The 16,562-nt window shown below is 34.2% G+C and overlaps 2 protein-coding genes across 2 annotated transcripts; both read right to left on the bottom strand.

Moving 5' to 3' along the window:
• Nucleotides 1–924: 924 nt before the first annotated feature.
• LOC125054887 (sulfotransferase 1C4-like) lies at nucleotides 925–6,316 on the bottom strand. Its single transcript, XM_047657031.1, has 7 exons — nucleotides 6,201–6,316; nucleotides 5,574–5,696; nucleotides 4,955–5,054; nucleotides 4,254–4,573; nucleotides 2,549–2,643; nucleotides 1,789–1,969; nucleotides 925–1,074 (listed from the first exon to the last, which is right to left on the bottom strand). The coding sequence occupies exons 1-7, from the start codon at nucleotides 6,268–6,270 to the stop codon at nucleotides 962–964; spliced, it is 1,002 nt and encodes a 333-aa protein (XP_047512987.1). The 5' UTR covers nucleotides 6,271–6,316; the 3' UTR covers nucleotides 925–961.
• Nucleotides 6,317–7,328: 1,012 nt separating this feature from the next.
• LOC125054885 (sulfotransferase 1C4-like) lies at nucleotides 7,329–14,650 on the bottom strand. Its single transcript, XM_047657029.1, has 7 exons — nucleotides 14,241–14,650; nucleotides 13,519–13,641; nucleotides 12,750–12,849; nucleotides 11,746–12,065; nucleotides 9,048–9,142; nucleotides 8,136–8,316; nucleotides 7,329–7,687 (listed from the first exon to the last, which is right to left on the bottom strand). Exons 1-7 carry the CDS (start codon nucleotides 14,314–14,316, stop codon nucleotides 7,575–7,577), a joined length of 1,008 nt encoding a protein of 335 aa, XP_047512985.1. The 5' UTR covers nucleotides 14,317–14,650; the 3' UTR covers nucleotides 7,329–7,574.
• Between the last annotated feature and the right edge of the window lie 1,912 nt (nucleotides 14,651–16,562).

Raw genomic sequence — 16,562 nt, 5'->3', positions numbered from 1 at the left:
ATTTGCAATCAGCGATAATGTGCTCCATTCTGAGTATGCTCGTAGCAACATTAATTATTAATCATTACTTTCTATTATGTAACAGATAGTAGAATTAATTTAACCCATATTTGTTAGTAGTTTTATCAAAGTTCAAGTAGTGTGCGATTTCACAATACACCAATTACGCGTTAAAACACCTAATCCTTAATTAACCTATCATTTGTAAGTGTTCAATACAGCGATAAAGCGATAATTTGTAGAGACTTTTTTCATCTATTATCGCACTCTATGGCCGTAGTAATAATTGCGAAATAAATAACATTTCCTTCCATTTCCATCTGTCCGTTAAAATAATGCCGTTAATAAACTTGGTTGCGTGCTGCCGTATTTCCTCACGAAAATTTGTTTTTTGTCCTGCGTATAAAGTTCCAGTAAATGTGATAAAATTTATGTCTTACCGCCGAAATCCTAAAAACCCCTTAAAATTTGTCTATTATCGAGCCAATCGCTTATAATATTATGTTTGAGGAATTTATATAAAAACATTAAATATGTAATCTAAATATTTATTGCAATGGTTTTGGACATTTACTCCTAGTGTTTGTTTTTTTTAGTAAATAAATCACGTTAATCTTACTGATAACTACCGAGTTTTATTGTTTTATTTATTTATCCAAAAGGTAAAATGACAAATATTATCTACAATAAAACCTTATACATATTAAATTTCTTATATTTAAAATATTAATTTTCCCAATCATGTTTGAGGATGAAGTCGGGGATGCTTCGGACAATTTTATATGACGCAGACATCCCCCCCCCCCCCTCTTTAAACATAACTACGGAACCTATCAATAAATCATTCCAAGCAGTAAAATTATCTGAGACCTTCATAACAAATTTTGTATAGTAAGAAACAATTTACAGAAATAATAATAATTGTTATTATACAAATGTATAGGTATTTATTCGGCTTAAATCATTGCATGCTTGGAAAGCATAGATCTGTGTCACGTAGATTTTCCTCAATCCATTTGTCTGCTTCTGCCGTCATCTCCTCATCAAAGTAATCACGCCATCCCCCTGATTTTCCTGTAATACATTAATGATTCATTTGGATTTTGGGTTTGCTTTCTAAATAATGTTAAATGTTAGTGCGATTCTCAACCCCGAGGCCGAAACCGTGTTAGAAAATTTGACTGATCACTTAATTTTTATAGAAATAAAGAAACAGATGCAATCTTAGGCCAAACACATTTAGGCTGAAATTTTTTTTATATGTATATTGTTAATGCAGTGTTGTCCTAGTGGTTTCAGCGTGCGACTCCCATCCCCGGGGGCCGAAGGTTCGATCCCCGGCTATGCACCAATGGAAGCTTTGCATTTAACACTTGCACAAACCGGCATACCTTATTCCCAAAAAGTCGACGATGTGTGTCAGGCACAGAAGGTCGATTAACTACTTGCATATAAGAAATGATCACGGAAATGATACAGAAATCTGAGGCCCATACCTAAAAGGCGCCATTGGTTCGTATTTTAGTAGTTATTATTTATTAATTTTGTTAAAGAGAAACGAAATAATTTAATGGTAGAGTCTCCCAGGTTATTCTTTTAATCACCATATTGTCAATGGGGTCAATATTTAATTGTCTATGTCTGTCTCTAGCATTTAAGCATATTGAGGCTTAGGAAGTATCCATTAATAAAGTGAAAATGTGTATATTGGCATTTCATTTCAGTATTACCACAGTTTAGCTTCAACCTGAAACAAAGAAGTTTTTTGATGAATTATAAATATTATACCTTTTCTAATAAAATCTTTATCTGCATCCATAAATCCAAGCTCCTTCATAAGATCGTAATTAACTGAAGGGTTCTTCTTAAAATTGTCAAAACTGAGATGGTCACAGAGCCGCGCTATTTCTTCCTCATTATATTCTTTGCCGAAGAAATCTGAAACGCGGCGTACAACTGAAGGCAGATCCTGCAATATATGAGAAATACATTATAATTTAAAGGTGACTTGGTGTGCCCTTATGTAGCACTCCTGCCCCGTACATTCTGCCAATTAACAACTGAAACTTATAAATAAAGTATTGTTGAATACTCTTCGTATTTAGTATAACAACACGTTTGCTATTGGGCTTGCCGAGGTTTTGCAGTTATGTTTGCTAAGACCCGTGACGGTTTTAAGCCATCGGAAAAGGGTGGCATCAGTGATGCATCGTGTTAGACATTCTGGTATCCTGAATGTGGTGATTACAAAGAACGCAAGATATGCTCTTAAAACCTATAGGAGTGTTTTGTTTCTTTTCTGTTTTGTTTTCTAACCAATACTAATACAGCAACTAAGACCGATTGTTACTAACTCTAACTCAAGCTACATATTATGGATATAATCTGAAATAAATAAGCGAAAAATATTTTGTAAGTTCTCAGATAACTATTGTTTATTATGATGAGAGATTGAAATGTGTAATAACGCTATTGACGAAAATTTTGCTTTTAGGGTTCCATTTGATCACTACATTCGTGTTCATATTTTGTTTATATGAAATTATACCTTTCTCATATCTTCGTAGAATAAAAACAGCATGTTCGGATGGTCACGCTTTTCCCACGCTTCCTTAACGTGATCGAAATATGGCGTCCAGGGTTCTATAAAAACGTTGGATATTTATCATTGTGTTCAAAAAAAGTACAGTTAATAATAATTTAAGTATGCCTTTAGGTCTGCATTTGTTTCTCTGATGTTAATTTATGTGATTATACCTTCCAACTTCAAAAATTTTTTTCTGTCATCATCAAAGAAGGTACTTTAAGTACGTAACTGCGCTACCGAGTTAGTAAGTAAAGATACTGTAGGCGTAAGGTTTTTTATTAAAAATATCGCGTAGTAGTAGGTCTAGATTTTAGATTAGAGATCGTTTCTTTGATATTTTTTTATATACTAGAATCCTTCTGTGTCTTACACATGACGTCGATTTTTGGGCTTCGGACATGCCGGCTTTTTCACGATGTTTGCCTTCTACGACAATTTAAGTTGGCGCCTGGTGGATAGTACCGGTTACCCCATAGCTGGCGCTTTCCTCGCTCAACGAATAAGTAACGCAATACAGCGTGGAAATGCTGCCAGATTTCAGGGTACCTACACTGTCACAGGGACCAAACTTTTAAATTTGTTCTAACTTTCAATTTATACATACATTCAGACACGCAATCAGGCAGATTTGTGACCGAGTGGCCAAGCAGCAGGGGAGTGTCAAAATCTCCCCTTTCTTAAAAAGGGACATTATTGCCTTAAAGGGTTGGCGTCTCCCGCCGGGCCCGGGCGACAACTACTCCGAAAATATCGTCATAATATTTATAGGCGAGTCGGGGCCCGCTGCCGGCGCCACCCGCGTTACCTCTCGTGCTATTTTTTTGAGAGTGACATATCTGACAATCTTGTCGCAGAATTTTTCCAGCTGCGATCTGTGCTCAAGCAACATGTCGGATAGCCCATCTCGGGATAGCCTCATGCCAGTCTCGAGTTCCAGATCGCACCTGGCCCTTTCAAAATTCGCACAGTCAACAAGTAAATGAACCACCGTTTGGTCGGTTCTGTCGTCACAGTCACACGAGGGGCTTGTAGCTTCAGTTTGAGTCTGTGTAAATAGTGTCCTATGTAGGTTAAGAAAATGGTAAATACTGTATATTTGTGTGTTGTGAAAATTTATGTATGTTGTTAATTTACTTGACCTATAGAATTTCCTATCCTATCAATATCCTATACCGTACCTACGTACAAGTACCTACCCGACCTATCATTTTATACGAACGTCAAAGCCATTATTATCATTGACATGTTAGGAACAAGTTCCAGTTTGTTAGAATGAAAAATATGTGCAATATATCGCTAATTAAATCGTAAAAACTTTGTGCTGCGCCGCTTTATTTTGAAAGGCCGGCAACGCACTCGTGAGAGGTCTGGCATTGAGTTTCTATGGCGGTATAACTAAAGCGGGCCATAGACGGACCGCATGTTGCAGTCAAGACCGACTGCAACATGCGGTTTGCTCAGGAACTGCTCGAGCGGTCCGTGTATTGCGAATATGAATTTAGTATGGAAACTGCAGATCGCCGTGCGGCGACCGCTTAGAGCAGTCGGTCTTGACTGCAACATGCGGTCCGTCTATGGCCCGCTTTAGTATCAGATAATTCTGCCCGTTTGCCCCCTGTACAAAATAATATATATACAGATACATTTATGATTAATTTATACTTACGCAAATTGTTTACAAACGTGTTCCAAAATGTTTTAAAATCATCCTCAAGCTTCATATGTCTCATTGAATTTACTAAAAGATACAAAGAGACGATTGTATCCCGCGGATCTCTTGCCACATATACTACCTTGGCTTCAAGAGCCTTCCGTGGCATCAAGGAGAGTGGCAGGTGGGTCTTTATAAAGCGTGGAGATGGTGTGGTTTCCAATATCTCTGTCGCCGGTTTAAAAATAAGTTCAATTTCTTTGATCTTCGCCTCGTCGTCCTTGTTGGCGTCTAATAAGTTCATTTTTATTCCGTCATCAAAACTTGAAAAAAATCTGTAACATTTTTTTATGTGTTCACTATCACAAAATTCTGAAATATTTAAGTCATTGTAGTAAAGTTATTGACGATAACATAACTCGAGAATTATCCTGTTTGTCTATAAGAAACAATACAAAATAAAGAAACAGAAAAAAACATTTATTTGATTAAAGCACAAACAAATAGTCCCACACACAGATAAAAAGAGTGATTAAATCAGTCTTTAATGAAACTAATCTAATATAATCAATGCGATATTGCTACTAACACAATGGACTTGTAATTGTATGATTTAAAGAAAAAGAAATAATTATTGCTACTTAATAACCCAATGCCAGAAAATTTTATTTATACTATTTATTATAAGCATTTTTAGTAGCGTAATAAATACATACTCAAAAAAAGCATATCGCTCTGTTAGTGGTATATTCAATGCTCTTTTGTAGTCTAAATCAGACACTATCAGCCAAACTATATCCTGAGTCAACGTGGTTCCTAAAATAAATTAAATAAGATAACTTAAAAAGCATGCTTTCGATTTAGCGATGTGGAGCAAAGTTCGCGGAAAAAAGAACTTATTGCGTATTTAGCGCATTTACAATTGACCCACCGATTCTGTAGTTTCATAAACTTAAACTTTTATAACTGGATTTAAGATTCAACTAGTAACTCTTAGTATGATTTTTTATATCAAAGATGTGTCTTTCAGAATTTGCCATTCAGGTCAAAAATATAATGAAGTTACCAAAATAAAGCTACAAAATATTTACTTCAATCTCAAGAGAAAATGGAACCATACTTTGATTACTAAGCATAAGTAATGAACAAGTGTTAAAATTAAATTATATTTTGTATTCTTCTATATATTATTTTTCATTTTACAAATTGGCATAATCCCCATCCTAGTATTAATACTAAATGAATTCAAGTATAATAATTTAGTCACATATTCGATTTATTGAATAGCTTTGAAAAATTTAATTTTACAATGACCATAATGATACACTTTCTTACCAGATCTTGGGAAACTGGCGACAAAGACGTCACTTGACCTGACTTCCATATTGTAAACATCTGCCGCTGCGTGTTTAAATTTTTCGTGTATCACATATCCCTTAGGCCCTATCCGTACGATTACTGTAAAATATAATTAAACTCAGTCCTAATCCACATTTTCTACCAGCCTTGCGATTCTGTACGATTGGCATTCTGATAAACAATAAACTACAAGCTCCCTCCTTATCAGAATGCCAAATCGTAAAATGACTGCTTCACGACTGATTTGAGCGCGACTGCCGCTGCCGTGAGTTCGAAAAGTGAGTTACAGAATCGCAAGGCAGGTCCCAATCTTGCGAAAGGCACTGGTATGAAACTCTTCGCCACTCATTTTATCGCCCAATTTAAAAAGAAATATATATAATGAAGTGTCACCGTGCTTAATTTGACATATTTTAACAAAAAATAATACACGCTTAGCACTCTCAGGAAAAATAAGAGCACGCACTTTCAATATAGAAGAAAACAAACAAGAAGTTTGTGACCAATAACACTAAATTCGTCTTTAATACTAAATTATGCCCGTATAACACTCGCATTTTATAGATGTATTAAATACTAGGCAATATTAAAGCAAATACTAACCTGGTAACTTATGTGTAGTTCCTTCTAATTCCACAACTTTAATTTCATATGGATAATTTTCGTTGGCCATTTTGCTAAACCTTTTCAACGGCTTATCTAAACCGCTGATGCAGTAATATGCCTAACGTTTTCTTTACATAATATATTGCACTTATATATGATTATCAGTTATCTTTTTTCAAGTGTGGCTATCAGTGATTGTTTTTAGTAGATAAGTATAGCATGTGACTTGGATCTAGACATAATGGGTAAATGTTCGAAGTGTACTTGCGTACAGCCTTGCTATTCTGTAACTCACTTTTCGAACTCACACAGCGGTTTTCACATAAACAATAAACTACAAGCTCCCACCTTATCAGAATGCCAAATCAAAAAATGACTGCTTCACGACTGATTTGAGAGCGACCGCCGCGCCGATGCGAAAACCGCTGTGTGAGTTCGAAAAGTGAGTTACAGAATCGCAAGGCAGTAGTGAAACCTAAACACGACTTTAGCGCATTTATGAAACATTTCTGATTGATGGTCTGCTCCTATTAGTATTAAAGCACATTTAGATGGAGAGAGTTTTACGTCTCAAAGGTACGATTATTGAAAGAATATAAAAAAAGTTTCTCCGTCTAAACATTGACACCTCTTGCTCTTCCACTTTGGCGACAATTGCCTCGCAATGGAAAATTTATTGTGTCCGTGTAAACAGAATTTCATAAGCAATAATCGTACTTCGAGGTTTTGTGCCAGTTGCTAGCATAAGTGCAGTGCGTGAGGGTGTTTAAATTATTAAGACAAGTATTAATTAAACAGAAACGGAAAAAAAGATTTTGGGTTAAAAAATGGGTTTTTATAACTTTCATTTTTCGTGTTACACTCGTAACTTCTATAAAGTTCAATTAACTTAACAATATCGGCAGCCCCAAAATTAAAAGGATTTTGTGTCATTTTTGAGAATGTAATTATTAGTCCTAGAACTACCACTTAACTCGAATGAAACATCTCGCACTCAAAACGGTTCAAACCGATTTGTACGATACTCCTATTAACATAAAAAAATTATACTAGTCGAGATTCTCGTTTGAAATAATCTTCTTACTAAAATGTCGATGTGAAAACAGACGCAGGAAATTATCGCCTATCGATGAATCACTGGCGTATCTCGTATGACATAATCGCAATCGGAGGAACCTATCAAATGGGATCGGAAACAATTTTGTTTTATTAGCATTTGTGTATTAAATCATTCCAAGCAGTAGAATTAAAAATAAAATTATCAGACAACTTATAATTCATTAACAAATTTTGTATAATAAGAAACAATTTACATAAATAATAATAATTGTTATTATATAAATGTTAAGGCCTCTATTTATTCGGCTTAAATCATTGCATGCTTGGAAAGCATAGATCTGTGTCACGTAGATTTTCCTCAATCCATTTGTCTGCTTCTGCCGTCATCTCCTCATCAAAGTAATCTCGCCAACCCCCTGACTTTCCTGTAATAAATAAATGATTAGTTTGGATTTGGGGTTTGCTTTCTAAATAATGTTAAATCTGAGTGCGATTCTCAACCCCGAGGCCGTTCGTTCTGAAGCAATCTGAGGCCAAATCTCATATAGGCTGAATAACAGGCTGTGCAACAATGGACTTTCTGTCTATGTGCGCATTTAACATTCGCTCGAACGGTGAAGGAAAACATCGTGAGGAAAACGGCGTGCGTCACACACATAAGGCTGATCACCTACTTGCCTATTAGATAAGCAAATGATCATGAAACAGATACAGAAATCTGAGGCCCAGACCTAAAAGTGTTGTATCGCCATTGATTTTTTTTTTTTATCCAGTAAAGTGAAAATATATATTTTGGCATTTCATTTCAACTGTACCGCAGTTTAGCTTCTACCGAAAACAAAGACATTTTTTTATTAATTATAGATAATATACCTTTTCTAATAAACTCTCTATCAGCATACATAAATCCAAGCTCCTTCATAAGATCGTAATTAACTGAAGGGTTCTTCTTAAAATTGTCAAAACTGAGATGGTCACAGAGCCGCGCTATTTCTTCCTCATTATATTCTTTGCCGAAGAAATCTGAAACGCGGCGTACAACTGAAGGCAGATCCTGCAATATATGAGAAATACATTATAATTTAAAGGTGACTTAGTGTACCGTTATATTACTATATAACGGTACACCAAGTCTGGACTACTGTCCTGCCTTGCGATTCTGTAACTCACTTTTCTAACTCTCACAACGGTTTTCGCAGCGGCAGTCGCGCTGAACTCAGTCGTAAAGCAGTCATTTTACCATTTGGCATTCTGATAAACAATAAACTACAAGCTCCCTCCTTAGGAGTTACAGAATCGCAAGGCTGGACTCATATTTTAAAAAAGTACCACTCCTGCCCCGTACAGTCTGCCAAATAACAACCTAAACTTAGACAACTTGGTATCCTGAATGTGTTGATAGGAGTTTTTTGTTTCTTTTCTGTTTTGTTTTCTAACCAATTCTAACATAGCAACTAAGACCGATTTTTACTAACTCTAACGAATGACACATATGCATATAATCTGAAATAAATAAGTTATTATTATTATAAACAGCTACAATCGCAAAAAATATTTGTATAACTCGACGTGTCTATGTGTCGACCATCGTGATAAGCTCACAACTGCCATGTCAAGTTCACAAATAACTAGTTTATTATGAAATGTGTATTAACGCCATCTATTGACAAAAACTTTGCATTATTTTGATCTATTTAAGGATCTGTTTAGGTTTCCACGTGATCACTACACTACATTCATGTATTTATATTTGGTTTATAAACTTAAAATTAATAGAAATTTTACCTTTCTCATATCTTCGTAGAATAAAAACAGCATATTTGGATGATCACGCTTTTCCCACGCTTCCTTAACGTGATCGAAATATGGCGTCCAGGGTTCTATAAAAACGTTGGTTATTTATCATTGTGTCCAAACAAAGGGCAGTTAGTAAATCATAATTTAAGTATGCCTTTAGGTCTGCCAACACTGCTTCTGCTTTACATATAAATATATACGTAAGAGGATATTGATCACATAATGGTAACATATCTAAGGTTTAATCGTTGGGTTTCTGTACTGTATCCTCAACACTGTTGTACCGCACCGATTACTTTGTGTCTAGAATGCCTGTTCCCTATAGCTGTACGTAGAACGTACGTCGTTTCGCATGAGAAATGTTTACACGTATAAAATTTTATTCTGACTGGAATGACCAAACACAAAAAAGTTTGTGAAATTACTTAGTTTGAATGTTATGCGGATTCTTGCAAATATTTTAATTTAGATTCATTTGAATATTGCCGGAATCTGCAAGACTTATTATATTTGCATGCTATTATATGGACGGATAGATAGCCCCTATTTGCTGTCGCTAATTTCTCTAAGAATCCCTCCCCCGTATTACAAGATATTCACAATTGTGCCATGTGCCTCGTCTGGACACGAATTATCTGCGTAATTCGCAAATGTTTCGGGTTTAAGCTAACTATGACAAGAATTATGAAGATGTTGATATTTTTCACCTTACCAAAGAGGATGTGAGGAAATATATGGAGAATGATATGACTTTTAGACCAGTGCCGATAATTTTTGAAACCAAAAAAAATTACAGTAGGATGAAACCCATTAGAAATGCAGGGGAATATGATCAAAATGAAAGGAAAAATAAATTACGGTCGATCTGAGGTCGGGAAGGGGCAGGGGGGGGAGTTTTAAGGGTAAAAAACGGTTTATCTCGATTTCCGGCAAAACTAAAAGTCCTATCGAAGAAAGTTAAATGGCAAAGTTATAGGTAATAAAAAGATCTAAAACTTTTGTCTTCACACACTTTTCACATAACTTCAAAATTTATGTGAAAAATTCAAAAAACCAACTTTTTGGTTTTTTATTTCTATCTTTTACAAAAATTTATTTTTAGAGAAGTAGGGAAGGGGATGACGGGCCTGGGCGTTACTGCATACGATTTTTTGCATTTTCTGAGAAGATTTACTATGGTAATATATATATATATATTTTACCATAGGAAAGTAGAGATTTCAACGCACTGAAAGCACATCAACTTTTTTAAAAAAGCTGAAATTTTGACGTCAGAATGTTCGATTGAAAATTAGGGTGTTTTTTCGATATTAATTCAAAATAAGGTGAAAAAATAAATAATTTTAATCAAATATACTGTATATTTGGGACATAATAAGGTAAGTTTTCACCAAATTTCGTAGAAAAAAAAAATTTTTTTGAAAAAGATAAATAAAAAACCAAAAACTTGGTTTTTTGAATTTTTCACCTAAATTTTGAGGTTATGTGAAAAGTCTGCAAATACAAAAGTTGTAGATCTTTTTATTGCCTACAACTTTGCCATTTAACTTTCTTCGATAGGACTTTTAGTTTTGCCGGAAATCGATATAAACCGTTTTTTACCCTTAAAACTCCCCCCCCTACCCCTTCTCGACCTCAGATCGACCGTAATTTATTTTTCCTTTCATTTTGATCATATTCCCCTCCTTTTCTAATGGGTTTCATCCTACTGTAATTTTTTTCACTTTTTATTTATTTTAAAGGCTATCTGCACTGGTCTATTTGTTTAGCAGTAACAATTTAGTCTTTTCTATAAATATTAAATAGTAATTGTCGTTTGTTTATGGTTTAATTTCAGTTATTTTTAGTACTTACTATGTTTTCTGTTTCATATATTTTGTTTATCAATGTAATCTGTTTTGGTTATGTATATTGTTTATGTGTTTTCTTTTATTATATGGATTTCTCTCTAGTTATTTTCAAATTTTTTGGCTATCATTCATACCTACAACTATCACGTATGTATACGAACGTCAAAGCCACATTATCATTAGACTATTGCAACGGTTTAATTGAATGCCCTGACTTATTGTCGTTTATACTATTTCACACCCCTTCTTCATACAATACAAGGCAAACCCATCTATTTAAAATTCCTCGGTCTAATACAAACTATTTACGTAACTCAGTCATTTATCGTATACCTCCAGATTATAAGACATATTACCAGCAAATAGATATATTTAATGTAACTAAAAAATGTTTAAAAAATAATTTAAAAAACTCTGGTATCTTTTATTAATAATGGCTTTGTTATTCTTCCTTTTTATTAAATGAATGAATCTTACCTTATGAACCTAAGAATTTATTATAAATACATATATACTATGTTATATTTTTTGTACATATACCTAGGTGAAACTGTGCTTTGTTTATGTTTGAAAGTGTATTCCGTTTTTGGCTTTTGTGTACAATGTAATTGTTTGGATATTGTTTAGTGAGTAGCTGTAGGAATACTGTTGAGCAAATAAATAAATAAAATCATTAGACATTAACATGTTAGGAACAGTATTAGATGCTGTTCCAGTTTGTTTGAATAAAAAATATGTGCAATCCATCCTATCCTTATCAATCCTGCCCGCTTGCCCCCTGTACTAAAAATATGTACATTTATACATAAATATATTTAAGATAAACTTATACTTACGGATATTGTTTACAACCGAGTTCCAAAATGTTTTAAAATCTCCGTCAATGTTAGCAAATCTCATTGAATTTACTAAATGATAAAAAGATACGATTGCATCCCGCGGATCTCTTGCCACATATACTACCTTGGCTTCAAGAGCCTTCCGTGGCATCAAGGAGAGTGGCAGGTGGGTCTTTATAAACCGTGGAGATGGTGTGGTTTCCAATATCTCTGTCCCCGGTTTAAAAAGAAGTTCAAATTCTTTGAGCTTCGCCTCGTCGTCCTTGTTGACGGCGAATAATTTCTCTTTCATTTCGTCATCAAAACTTAAAGAAAACCTGTAACATTTATCATATGTTTTCACTATCCGAAAACTGTGAATATATACGTCATTTTATTAATGTTATTGAGGACAAGATTACTCGCGTTCGTCAATAAGAAACGTATTAAAAAAAAAGAAAGACAAAACAAACAGACAAAAAAACATTTATTTGAATAAAGCACCCACATCCTACACACCATTCCCAAGCAGGCGCTAGATTGGAACCCTCAAAAAAAGCAGGAGTGTGGCTGTCCAGCCAGAGGTTAGTTAGGGGTCGTTATGTTGTAGATTAGGCAAAAAGCAGGAAGGACAAAGACCGAGGTGAACTGTGAACGCGAAAGAGACTGACTGTGGACACCGTCTCTCCCGCATAAGAGTACATAACAAGTCAGTTACACGCCTAATCTCGACTTAGACCTTACCCTGTGAGGATATTACATATTTACCCCTTTAAAAAAAAAATTCTTATTAACTCAATAAATATTGTCAAATTATGTTTCTGATTGATTAAATTCAGTTTTTCATTAAACTAATACTATATAATCTATGCGATATTGCTACTAACACAATGGACTTGTAATTGAACGATTATAAAAAAATATTTTCGACTATTAGAAACGCAATGCCAGGAAACTGTATTAATACTATTTATTACTACGTTTTTATAAGCAATTTTCGTATGAGTGTAATAAATACATACTCCAGAAAAGCATATCTCTCTGTTAGTGGTATATTCAATGCTCTTTCGTAGTCTAAATCAGACACTATCAGCCAAACCATATCCTGAGTCCACGTAGTTCCTGAATAAAAATTACTTATAAATAAATAAAAACTTTATTCATGTCAAATAAGTTGTGAAAAAATCCATCTATCGCTAGTCTCCACACTAGGGAGTCCCTGTGTTTTGGATTAACCTAGATAACAATTATTACGTAGGGCATGTTTAAAACAGTTTTTTGAGAAAAGTAGTTTTAGTGTTCTTATAAGACATTAAGTATGTGTGAGTGTGTGAGTGAAGCTAAGAGTGGTTATAAGCGGTGTCTGTGTAAGTTTTAAAAACAAAGTATGATTTCGATGCGGCGCGGCTAGGTGGGGCAAAGTTCGCGCATAAACATACTTATACTTTATTGCTTCTAACATCTGGCATACTTCTTTTGATAAACTTAACTTTTATAATTTGGATTCCTTATATCAAAAATGCGTCTTTCAGATCTTGACATTCAGGACAAACACAAAATCGGTATATCAATCTCCAGATAAAATGTAACCATACTTTGATGTTACTAACAATAGGTAATGGACATACGTTAAAATTAAATTTTATTTTATATTCTTATAGGTTCTTTTTCATTTATCAAAATTGGCATAATCTCCAATCCAGTATTGAAATTCAAGTAATAAAATTAATTTATCGAAAAGCCTTGAAAAGTAATTTTATAATGTCGATAAGGATTAACCAAATTTCTTACCAGATCTTGGGAAACTGGCGACAAAAACGTCACTGGACCTGACTTCCATATTATAAATATCGGCCGCTTCATGTTTAAATTTTTCGGGTAACACATAACCCTTAGGTCCTATGCGTAAAATTGCTGTAAAATATAATTAAACTCAGGGTTATTAATTGGTAAAAATATGCTTTTCAAAATACGAGATTTTAGTGATCAAATTAATATCATTTTTATTTCAAAATCTAACTACTTAGAACAAAACCAACAAGTAGGTTGTGACAAAATTGGTCTTTAATACAAAATTATAATGCCCGGATAACAGTCGCATTTTAAAGTTGTATTAAATTAAAATCATTTAGGGTCTGTTTCACAATGTATAGATAAAGTACCAAATAGCTATGCAACACATAAATTATTTGGAAGATAAACTGTGCTATACATTCATCGGACTCATAGCTTATGATGGACTTTATGTGACGAATAGCTCTATCTGACAGTCGTGAAATGCAACAATAGTGTTTATCCTATCAATAAGTAATAAATAGCTAATTTGGAACTTATGTAGAACTTATCCGTACATTGTGAAACAGACCCTAATTCATATACCTATTTACACTTATGAACGTCAAAAAAGAAATATATATCTATTAAATGCCTCGAATTTTACATTTACTGCCAGTTCTCAAATCAATGGGGTAGAACGGAAGAGAAGAACTGGCAATATTAATGAAAATACTAACCTGGAAACTTAATTACTCCTTCTTTTCCTTCTAATTCCACAACTTTAATTTCATATGGATAGTTTTCGCTGGCCATTTTGCTAAACTTTTTCAACGACCTGTTTAATCCGATGATAAATTAATATGCCCATCATGGTTTCTTTACATATTATGTGATTATCTATTTATCTTTTTTCAAGTGTTATCAGTGATTACTTTAAGAAGTGAATTATGTTGGTGTATTAATAAATATAGTAATTATTTGCCTGGTCGGCATAGCAAATGTTTCATGTGTACCAAGTACATATATACTTGTAGTGTTGTATAGCGCGTCGCTATTACACAATAATACTTCATATGCTCCTTATTCCATTTAAATGATCCGAGGTCAACATGGAAGCTCCACAAATGTAAATAAAAAAAACCTAAACCTAACCTAACCTCTTTATTACGCCGCAGGTGTTACTTAGTGCACTTAGCGATAGTTATCACTTTACGATAGTTTCTTTATCATCAACACGATTATTTCAGTTTTGACAGGTCGAAAGTATCGGCTCGCCGCACAATTTGTTATAAAAGATAATAATTTATTGCAAGAATATCGTACAAAAATGTTCTGGTGGTATAATTGAATTTCGCATAGTCACACATAAATGCAAATTTGCCTAAGATAAATTTGCAAAAGGAATTTTCGTATAGAATTCCAGATAAATTTCTGTAACAGCCAACTTATCCCCATGTCTACTGCAACATATGTTTATTCCCGTTAACTTAAAAATATGCCAGTTTTAGTGAATAATTAAGTACATTTCTTAAATATACATACGGAGAAGAGATAACTCAACTATCAAGATAGTTTGCACCACAAATTACAATTTTGTTTTATTACCATTGGTGTATTAAATCATTCCAAGCAGTAGGATTAAAAAAAAACGACGGGTTGCACTCCGGTAGTGCCGGCAGAAGTGAAAACTTGAATATTAACACTGCTCTTTATTGGACAGACAAAACCAAAATGCTTCAAGATCAAATTGTTTTATATTTCATTAATATTCACAATTATTCGTCGACATACATTTTCTAAATAAATTCCTTAATTTTAGATACGTGGACTACTGACACGTAATATGGGTGGACGAAGAATTATTGCGCGAACATCATCCCCGATTTTGGCTGGCGTTACTATGATAAATCAGGCGGCCACCAATCTCATATGTTCGATGCAGAGGTCATGTGAGACTGTGTAGAAAAAGGGTAGTTACAAAAATTAAAATAAATGTGGGTACATTTTAATTTAAAAAAAACCGACGGGTTGCACTCCGGAAGTGCCGGCAGAAGTGAAAACTTGAATATTAACACTGCTCTTTATTGGACAGACAAAACCAAAATGCTTCAAGATCAAATTGTTTTATATTTCATTAATATTCACAATTATTCGTCGACATACATTTTCTAAATAAATTCCTTAATTTTAGATACGTGGACTACTGACACGTAATATGGGTGGACGAAGAATTATTGCGCGAACATCATCCCCGATTTTGGCTGGCGTTACTATGATAAATCAGGCGGCCACCAATCTCATATGTACGATGCAGAGGTCATGTGAGACTGTATAGAAAAAGGGTAGTTACAAAAATTAAAATAAATGTGGGTACATTTTAATTTAAAAAAAACCGACGGGTTGCACTCCGGAAGTGCCGGCAGAAGTGAAAACTTGAATATTAACACTGCTCTTTATTGGACAGACAAAACCAAAATGCTTCAAGATCAAATTGTTTTATATTTCATTAATATTCACAATTATTCGTCGACATACATTTTCTAAATAAATTCCTTAATTTTAGATACGTGGACTACTGACACGTAATATGGGTGGACGAAGAATTATTGCGCGAACATCATCCCCGATTTTGGCTGGCGTTACTATGATAAATCAGGCGGCCACCAATCTCATATGTTCGATGCAGAAGTCATGTGAGACTGTGTAGAAAAAGGGTAGTTACAAAAATTAAAATAAATGTGGGTACATTTTAATTTAAAAAAAAACGACGGGTTGCACTCCGGTAGTGCCGGCAGAAGTGAAAACTTGAATATTAACACTGCTCTTTATTGGACAGACAAAACCAAAATGCTTCAAGATCAAATTGTTTTATATTTCATTAATATTCACAATTATTCGTCGACATACATTTTCTAAATAAATTCCTTAATTTTAGATACGTGGACTACTGACACGTAATATGGGTGGACGAAGAATTATTGCGCGAACATCATCCCCGATTTTGGCTGGCGTTACTATGATAAATCAGGCGGCCACCAATCTCATATGTTCGATGCAGA

This window comes from Pieris napi, chromosome 12 (genome assembly GCF_905475465.1).
Source record: "Pieris napi chromosome 12, ilPieNapi1.2, whole genome shotgun sequence".
Taxonomy (NCBI): Eukaryota; Metazoa; Arthropoda; class Insecta; order Lepidoptera; family Pieridae; genus Pieris; species Pieris napi.
The sequence above is the reverse complement of the archived record's forward strand: the minus strand, read 5'-3'. Positions and strand labels throughout refer to the sequence as shown.

Excerpts from the sequence above, each read along its gene's own strand:
- LOC125054887 (XM_047657031.1), bottom strand. The coding sequence starts at position 6,270 with ATGGCCAACGAAAATTATCCATATGAAATTAAAGTTGTGGAATTAGAA. Across the intron at positions 4,574-4,954 it reads GAGCGATATGCTTTTTTTGA|ATTTTTTTCAAGTTTTGATG; the intron begins GTATGTATTTAT and ends AAAATGTTACAG. Across the intron at positions 2,644-4,253 it reads CACGTTTGTAAACAATTTGC|AACCCTGGACGCCATATTTC; the intron begins GTAAGTATAAAT and ends ACGTTTTTATAG.
- LOC125054885 (XM_047657029.1), bottom strand. The coding sequence starts at position 14,316 with ATGGCCAGCGAAAACTATCCATATGAAATTAAAGTTGTGGAATTAGAA. Across the intron at positions 12,850-13,518 it reads CGCCAGTTTCCCAAGATCTG|GAACTACGTGGACTCAGGAT; the intron begins GTAAGAAATTTG and ends ATTTTTATTCAG. Across the intron at positions 9,143-11,745 it reads CTCGGTTGTAAACAATATCC|AACCCTGGACGCCATATTTC; the intron begins GTAAGTATAAGT and ends ACGTTTTTATAG.